The sequence below is a fragment of the Tetrao urogallus genome (assembly GCF_951394365.1).
Source record: "Tetrao urogallus genome assembly, chromosome: 14".
Lineage (NCBI taxonomy): Eukaryota > Metazoa > Chordata > Aves > Galliformes > Phasianidae > Tetrao > Tetrao urogallus.
The window spans coordinates 12,665,491-12,674,727 of record NC_136827.1 but is presented as its reverse complement, the minus strand read 5'-3'; the positions used below and the strand labels follow the sequence as shown (position 1 = coordinate 12,674,727).

At 55.6% G+C, this 9,237-nt stretch overlaps 1 protein-coding gene across 1 annotated transcript; it reads right to left on the bottom strand.

Annotated features, from left to right (window-relative positions):
• Positions 1 to 4,328: 4,328 nt before the first annotated feature.
• On the bottom strand, positions 4,329 to 7,335 carry ARSI (arylsulfatase family member I; the record flags this gene model as incomplete). The annotated part of the gene is made up of 2 exons (XM_079542383.1): positions 4,329 to 5,733; positions 7,016 to 7,335. 2 exons carry the CDS (start codon positions 7,333 to 7,335, stop codon positions 4,329 to 4,331), a joined length of 1,725 nt encoding a protein of 574 aa, XP_079398509.1.
• Positions 7,336 to 9,237: the final 1,902 nt, after the last annotated feature.

Here is a 9,237-nt window from a genome sequence, read left to right as displayed (position 1 = left end):
GAATGCATTGCTTTGGGCAGATGAGATTGGTTTAGTTTCCTTCCGGGCTGCCACAGAAGGGTTAATAGGAAAAGAAAAGGCTCTAACCAGACAAAAATAGGGAGAAATCTTTGAGGGGAGAGAGAGAGAGAGAGAAGGAGGAGCGGAGAGAGGGAGAGAAGAAAGGAGGTGGAAGTGGAGGAGGACAGCAAGTGGCGGAGTGAGGAAGAGGAGGGGGAGGAGGAGAAAGGCCTAATGGCTTTTCCATTAATTGCACCATTACCTGCTCTCATCCCCACACCGAGCCGTAAGGGCAGGGACCCAATTCCCACCATTGGAGCACAGGCACGGGGTCCCCAGTGATAGTGGGAAGGGGACAGGACTTGCCCCGATGCCTCCGTGCTGGTGTTGGTGCTGCTTCCTAAGCGGGGGTTTTCGTCTCCAAGCTGACTGACAGGTGCTGCATCCCCTTATCTGAAATCTCCTTTCCCACCCAGAAATCTGCTCCTTCACAGCTCTGGGATGCAGCCGCCAGCAGTGCTTGTGTCTGGCCACCTGATGGAGACCTTCACCCCCTCCTCTCCGTTACCCGCCTGCCTTTCCCGAAATACCTCCACGCACGTCCCTCAGCTCCATATGCAGATATTTCTTTCCTGCAGCCTGGCATGGGCTCTCCAGTTCCGGCCCAAGGAAGGATGCTCTCACTGAGGATTGCACACCGAGCCCTGAATGCATGGATAGGCAGCTGTCCAAGGGACTCAGGAGGACCTGGTGTGTGCCAGAGGGGCTGCAGAGTGGCCACCCCCCAGCACAGGCCTTATACAGGCTGACAGAGCCTGCAGCCATGTCTCACAGACATGCTAAGCACGGCTCCGAGTCACATCCTGCAGAGATCCCAAAATTACTGGGACAGTTTCACACGCAAGCTGGGGTCTGGGGGATGCTCAGTTGCTGTCCTCCAGGAAGCTGAATTCATGGTTATTTTTAGGTGAGGATTATAAATACCTGGGTAAGGCGAGCATTTTTACATTTAAGGTTGTGTTTGCAAATGGCAAACGGTCTGTGGGCCTCTGCACTTGTGCCAGCAGCAACACAGAAACTGCTTTTGGTGTGATGGGAGGGCCCAGGGCCACCTTTTCCCTCATCCCAGGTTCTGCAGTGAGAGTCAGCCCCTTGTCGGTGCTTCTCTCTAGAAAGAGGTGCCCAGGGTGCCCTGCTGTCCTCCCAGGTGGCAGTTTGCTGGGAGACGTCCATTCTCTTTCCTGCTGCTTGCATCTTCATCAGCATCACATCTTCATCAGCATCTCCATAGCTGTCTCCTTGCCACCTCGACCCTCATGCCTACCCCATCCCATCTCTAATGCCATCTCTATGCCATCACATCCCCTTTCCCATCCTCATTCCAGTTCCAATCTCCATCCATCCTCATCTCTTCCCCACCTCCATTCCCATCCCATCTCCAATTCTATCTCCATTCCCATCTCCTTCCACTCATGTCTCTGTTCTACTCCATCCTACCCCATCCCATTTCCAACACCATCCCCATCCTGTCACCACCATCTTCATCCCCACTCCCAACCTCAAACCCATTTCCATCCCCTTCTCTATGCCAACCCTCAGCCGTACCCCATTCCATCCCCTGCCCATCCCTCCACAGGGCCGTATTTTGCCCTACTTCCCAGCCCGGGGCTCACAGCACTCTCCCAAGAGTGGGACACTGAGCTCTTGGCATCCCTATGTAAACAGATCTCTGTGCTGCAGCATCACAGCAAGGCGAAGAGCTCTCCAAAGCCACTTCAGCAGCGTCTCGCCCATCAGCTACGTTAACCCTTTCCCACCCGGAGCCCATGAGCTCTCCCAGGGGGGATGAATGGCGTGAAAACACAGGATTTTGGCACATCGCTGCTTCTCTCTCCTTGTTCCAGAGCTGCACTGCTGGATCCAAGCCAACTGGGACCATTCACGAGCAGCGGTGGGACAGGGGACAGGCTCTGCATTCCCCAGCACCCAGAGACACCTCTGCCCACTCTTCCTCTTTTCAGGAACTAACGCTTTTTTCTTTTTTCTTTTTTTTTTTCCTTCCATTTTTTTCTTCCTTCTAGAATTCAGAATGCTTTTTTTTTATTTATTTATTTAAGAGAGAATTCAGACCCCAAACTCCGGCTAGACTGACTGTGCAAAACCAGCACTGGCCCCAGAGATCAGAGCTGGAGATGAGACAAGACGAGCATTTTCAATGAGATATTATTGAACCCGTTTGGAGAAACATCAAACGTGTTTTCATGGAAATTTCCATTTTTGAAAAAATAATTAAAAAAATGAAATAAAAGAAGGACTAAACTTGGACATGTTTATATAAATATGGAAATGAAAACTGTTCCACACGCCTTGCCACCGCCCCACAGCCAGCCCCACTCCTTCTGCCCACCCCAGAATCTCAGGTGAGTCTCAGTCCAAATGCTGATGCGTAGATGTGGCACTGAGGGACAAGGCTTACTGGGCAATAAGGGTGACAGGGTTAGATGTGTTGATCTCATGTTAGATGTGATGATCTCAGAACTCTTTTTCAACCTTAATGATTGTGTGATTCTCAGCATCCTCCTCCTGCCTTAAATTTGGCAACCACTTGCCAAGAGGCTTGGCCAAAAGGCAGCAACAGAGCGCCTTGCTGGATGAGGCAGGGATGGAGATGGGACATTAGGGATGGGGAGGAGCTGAGTGCCCCATGGGTCCTGTCCTGGAGGGCATTGGGTGCCCTTGGGCCAGCAGTGTGGTGGTGGATGGATGGAGCAGCAGGGCCAGCTGCGCCAACAGCCAAGCCCCAGCATTGCGAACTCCTTCCCACCTCTACAAGAAGAGGCTCTCCTGCAGGATGCCTTGCTGTCAGCTTTTTTTTTTTTCTTTACTTCTACAGAAAATCCCAATTCCCTCAAATAATCCAGCTAAGAGTAGAAAAAAAAAAAAAAATACAAACGTGTCATTGCATTCTCTTCCTGTCCCCGTCCCTCTCACACACAGGGCTTGAAAGCGCACTGAAAGGTATTCAGTGTGCACGCTGCCAATTGTCACATCTTTCAATGACAGATTTTAAATGAATGTTATTTTGCAAAGGAAAAAGAGGGGGGAAAAAAAAAAAAAGGAAGAAAAAAAAAAAAAAGCCCACACTGCTCATCCAAGAGCTGACAAGTCCTAACGGGCCTCATTTTCCAGAGACAAAAATAACTATTTTCAAAATTCACAGCAGGGCCTTCGCCTACACGCGCTGCACCAAGAGAAACCTGTGGGGAGAAATGTAAAACACATTGTGTAAATGGAAATGCACCGTGCATCCAAAATGCTTTTAAAGCTATTTACCCTCTTTCATCCGCGCCAGCTCCCGTCGGAGCGCACGTCCGCGGGGAGCGCGGGGGCACAGCGCTGTGTCCATGGCCAGGGGATGTGGTGGCACATCCTGCCCACCTGCAGGAAAGGGGAGGGTGAAAGGATGGTGAAGGGAGGGTGAAGGGATGCCCCCCTCCATGACCCTGGGGCTCCGTGTCCTGCGGTGATGGAGCAGATCTATGAGATCTTCCTGAGGTCTTTCGTCTGTCCTGGGCTTGGTTGTAGGATGCACAGAGAGGAACTTAGGGGTGCCTCCAGCTGTGCAGCTGTGGGATCCGACCAGGCAGAGCTGGGGATGAACTACTGGGGACCTTTGGGACAAAGCTGCCTCCCATGCATAGGGCTGTCCAGAAGCGTTTGTCCTCTGCATGCATCAAGGCACTGATTCCAACCATGTCCTTGCAGGCACAGCTCCAGGGCTGCTCCTGGCCTCCCCGAGCCAGTGGAGAGGAGAAGCCATGGCCAAAGGTGAGGACCTCATCACAGCAAGGCTGAGTCAGGAAGCCATCCTTCTATAGGGAAGTATAAAGGGGAAATGCCATTGTCTTGGGTTTGGGGAAGCCCTCGAGTTCCTAGATCAAGAGCAAACCAAGCAGCTTCTCAGCAGCATGTAGCAAGTCAGCAACACATATCTACAGAGAAACACCAAGGCAAAAAATGCAGCCAGAGTGACTGAGGCTGGCCTGACGCCCTGCACCCCCACCCTTGTGCTGCTGCCACGGCCAGAGCTCACAGTCTGCATGGTCCTCAAGAAGAAGAGTCTGGCTCTGAAGGGGCTGCGCACAGCCATGAACCCGCACTGCCCATCCCTGCTGGTCTGTCTGCCCTCTCTGTGGTTGCTGGTCCGGCCAAGTGCAGAAGTGTTCGGGGTGAACCCCCGTCCATCGCTCTCCCTCCATCCCACCCCATAGCACTGCCATCTCTATCTCCACCCTGGCCAGGCTGCGTCGGCGCTGGGGACCCTCCGCTCAGATGCGGTTGGACATGAGCCTGGTGTTCAGCTTGCGGAAGAAAGAGCGCAGTTTGCAGATCTTACACTTCTTCTTCTTGCCCCGACCCTTGGGGGGGTCCCCACCACCACCTTCCCACTCCTCCACCTCGTCCTCGCTGGCCCAAGGCCCCCAGGCACCTCCATTGAAGTCGGGGTGGGCGCGGGGGTTCTCAGCAGGGTAGCGCACTGGGATGGCCGTCCGGTTGTAGTGCACCAGACGGGTCAGCAAAGCTCGGACGATGTCGGGGCGCTGCTCCGAGAGGTCATAGCGCTCGTAGGGGTCTGCGGTGATGTTGAAAAGCCACACAGATTTTCTCAAGCCGTCGGTCAGCCGCTCCAGGTTCCACCAGCTGCCCGGGAAGTTGGTCAGCGTCTGCGGGGGGATCCAGTCGCTGTAACCGGGGTCCCCGGTGAGGAGCTTCCACTCCCCGACGCGGATGGAGGCCTGCACGGCCGTGTTCCAGATACCGAAGCCATCCTCCAAGGAGCCGTACTTGGCGTGGTTGTAGAGGGGGTCAATGTTATGCAGGATTTCAGTTCGCGGTGACTCCTTCCCCTCGCTGATGGCAGGCCAGACGTTGTAGCCATCCAGGCCTGGGACGTTGCTCAGGTTGCCCCTGGCCAGACTCACCAGGGTCGGGTACCAGTCTGTGATGTGCACCAGTGCCCAGCTGGTCCGTCGCTTGCGCTTGATCAAAGGACTGTGGACAAAACCGATGCCACGCACACCCCCTTCCCAGTACGTCCCTTTGCGGCCCCGTAGCGGCCAGTTGCTTCCCCCAGAGAATGTCTGCCCACCATTGTCCGTGGAGAAGACAATCACACTGTTGTCATAATAACCATACTTCTTGAGGGCCCAGGTGATGTTCTTCACTGCCTCATCCATGCACGTCACCATGGCCGCGTACTTGCGGCGAGCGACGTTGCCCATGGAGCGGTAGCGGTAGATGTACTCCTTGGGTGACTGCAGCGGAGTGTGCACTGCCTGGAAGGCCACGTAGATGAAGATGGGCTCCTTGGGGCTGTGGGATGCCAGGATCTTGCTGACACGCTGGGCGTAGAGGAAGGTGGAGTACTTCCCGCTCTGGTCCCACGCCACGTTCTCCCCTTCGTGCAGGTCATAGCCGCAGACGCCCGGCCCGTCGCAGTTGTCGTAGGTGTAGTAGTCCACGTTGCCCGTCAGGGAGCCCAGGAAGGTGTCGAAGCCCCTGCGGGTGGGCAGGCACTCCTTCTTGTAGAAGCCGAGGTGCCACTTGCCCACCATGTGCGTGGAGTAACCGGCTTCCTGCAGCTTCTGGGGCAGGGTGACCTGGTCGAGGGGCAGGCAGTTGGGCTGCCGGGGACGGATGATGGAGTGCTGCAGCCCTGTGTGGATCTGGTACCTGCAGGAAAGAGCCAAATCAGTGGTGATGAGAGTAATGCTGGGTGGGACATGGCGGCAGTTTGTGTTCTGGAGACCCCAGTAAAGTGCAGCTCTCTGTGTCACGCAGCCATGGAGCAACTCTGTGCCAGATACAGAGAGCTCCTTATCATAGAATCACAGAAGGGCGCTGGCTCAGGAAGGAGGTGGCTCCATGTGCTCTTGCTTTTCCCCATGGAACTGTATGGTTGGAATAGTGCTCAAAGATGTCCAACTGTCAACCCACCACCCCCACCATGCCCACTGACACCACCCCCCACCACGTTCCTCAGCTCCACGGTTCTCAAACACCTCCAGGGAAGGTGATCCCCCCACCTCCGGGGCGCTGTAACACTGCATCACTGCTCTTTCTGAGAAGAAATTTTTCCTAATAGCCAACCTGAATCTTCCCTGGTGCAACTTGAGGCCTGAGTGCAGATGTATCCTCATCCTCTTTTGCACACCCCAGAAATGCCTGAGCTCCCTCTGGAGCCATCAGGAGAGAGGAGAGGGTTTTGTCTGGAGCCCACTGAGCTCCACCACCCCAGGCAGTAGGTGACCACATCCATAGCCACCACATCGAGGGATGCTGATTAAATGTCTCCTACAGAAAATGCTGGGAAATCATACCAGGGCAGGGAAATCATCCCAGTCTTACTCCAGGGAAAGCCCCATCAGTTCCCAGGAGGCTAAAAGGCTCACGATCAGGAAACCAGGATGTGCCCAATGGGATGGAGAAACCTTCCACCCACCCTGCCCTGCTCAGTGCAGACTGAGTGAACAGCAGGAAAAGCACAGCCTAAGGGAGAGATGGCAGTGCAAGGGAGCATCCTTCCACCTGACAGCCCAGCAGCCAATTCCCACGTGAGAAGAAACCAGCCCAAAGTCTGCAGTGTCATCCAAGTGGAGACACCTCGCCCCACCACCAGAGGACCTCAGGGGCAGGGACTGCCTTTTCTCAAAGTGACTTTTGGTTGTTAGGAGCAACATTTTCACTGCTGGTGACCTGCCACGTGCTATTACAAAACCACGCACAAATCAACTCTTTACCCAACAGGGCCAGGAAGGCTCTTTTCTCTAGAGGATCTCCAGCACAAAATCATAGAATAACCCAAGTTGGAAGGGATCCATCATGAGTCCAACTCCAGCAGCGATGAAGTATCTACCAACATATGGGGATACGTGCCTTGCGATGAGCGGGGCGTGAGCCTTGCAGAGCTATGGGAGAGGAGAGGTCCGTATAGGAATGAGCAATGGGGGCTTACCGGCCGGTGATCAGCTGGCTGCGGGACGGCGTGCAGATGGGCTGGATGTAGTAGTTCTCCAGCTTCACGCCCTCGGCTGCCAACCTGTCCAAGGTGGGCGTCTGGATGTCAGAGCCGTGGTACCCGACGTCGTGGTAGCCCTGGTCGTCGGTCAGGATGAAGATGATGTGCGGCGGGCGGGCGAAGGCGGGAGGCAGCGATTTCTCCATGGGGCTCGTAGCCACGTCGGCCACCAAGCCAGGCTTCATCCAGTCCCAGGATAAATAGCCAAAGCTGAGCAGGCTGACCAGCGAGAAGCCGGTGAGGGCGTACACAGCCATCCCAGAGCAGTGTGTGCTGCCCACAGAGCGACCTACAGCCCCGGCATCACAGCGACACGTGGGGATGTCCCCTCCTCGGACAGCCCCCAGCTTAGGGGATGGCGGGTGGGAGTGGAGCGGGACGAGCTCCCATCGAGGCACGCTCACACGCACACAAAGAGCCCGGAGCGGCGGGGCTGGGTTGCGATCGGTCAAAAGAAAACAAGCATCGCGCCGCTCCAATCAAACCCACATGCACGGCTTTCCTTTCCTCACGCGGTGATTAGGAACAGCCCCAAAGCAACTCGGAGTGCTACAAGCACTCTTTGGCTTCTCAACGCGTCTCTTTTTTTTCTTTTTTTCTTTCTTTTTTTGTTTTTTCCCCCCTGTTATTTCTTTCCAAAGCAGCACAGAAAACCCACTCCGCAGTGAGCGGCCGCCTTCTCCTCCGCCCCAGCGCCGTTCTGGCTCAGGATGAGCCGATCCTTTTACTTACACTCCCGCAGAAGAGGGTGCTAAAGTTCAAGCCCAGCGGTGCCGCGTTCCCTTCCTCACCCTTTGGGAAACAGCCGCTGTGTCCTTTTCTCACCGTCTTCTCCCGAAGAATTTCTCGACCAGCCCACACCACCATGGCTTTTTTTTTTTTTTTTTTCCTCTTTTTTTTTTTTATTTTTTTTATTTTTTTTTCTTCTTCTCTCTTCTCCCAAAGTCTTTCTCAGTCTGGAAACTCAGCGCTGTGGGTTGGGCAGGAGGGCTGCGCAGAGCCACGCGGGGGGTGAGGACACGGGGACGCAGCCTCCGAGGGACACCGCGAGTCCGCACAGCTGCCCGGACCGTGGGCGCAGCGTCCAGGTTTATGGGGAGCCGCAAGCTCGGCCCCTCCCCGCTCGCTCAGCGACTCCAGGAAAAAGCTGGGAAAACCCAAAGCGTGCAGGGTCCTAAGCGGGGCTGCCCGCCTCTCCGCAGCACGGCCCCTGCGCTGCGATGCTCAGCCCCGACCCGCAGCCCCACGGCACCCGTCCAGCCCCGTGCAGATAGCGCACGGGCAAAGAAAGGAGAGCTGCAGAAACTTGTCGGGACGTCTCCGGTGGTGAAGCAGGCCGCTGCAGGGCATGCCGATAATTAGGAATATGTATGTATTATGGGATGGGGACTGCTGCACCCATTTTATAAGTGGGGAAACTGAGGTAGAGAGGGAGTGCCATGGTCACAGACAGCCCAGGGCAGGGTTTGGTGTAAAATAGGTGTCCATGCCCATACAAAAGTGCTGATCTAGGTGTAGGTACTGGGACAAGGGGCCACATTGTTGCCTCAGTGCTTTGGGGGAGTTTTGGGAGAGCTGAGAGAGACACTCCTGTGTAACTCCTTTTGCAGGGTCTGCATCCATGAGGGATCAGGACAGCACTGTGCATGGCACACACCTCTCTCCTCAATTTTCCTTAGGGCAGGACTTGGCACAGGACAGGGAGTTTGGAAGCTCGCACTGTTCACAGAACACAGATCCAGGTGAGCAGTTTGGCACCATTATGTCCCTTGTGTGGATGGGAACGGAGGGCTCCCAGCACACAGTGCAACCCAGCATGTTTCCCCTCAACCCATGCACACCCCATGTCTGACTTCAGGACCGCAGGGCTGCTATGGCAAGGGCTGAGCGTGGGCTTTGGGACGGCTCTGCAGAGCTTTAGCTCCCAGGAGCAGCTGAGCCAGAAGGCTCCCCTCTGTAGGGCCCCCTGTCCCCTTCCTCTGAGCCCCCCCCCCACCATGCCCTCCCTTCCCTCTGTGGGCCCCCTACTCACTCCCCCCACCCCCAGACTTCCCTTTGCCAGGTCCCTCCACCATCCTCACACCCTCTCCCCTGGGCCTCCCCCTGCTGTGTCCCCCCCGGGCTCTGCTCTCTTAGGTCCTCCACATCCCCTCCCCTGC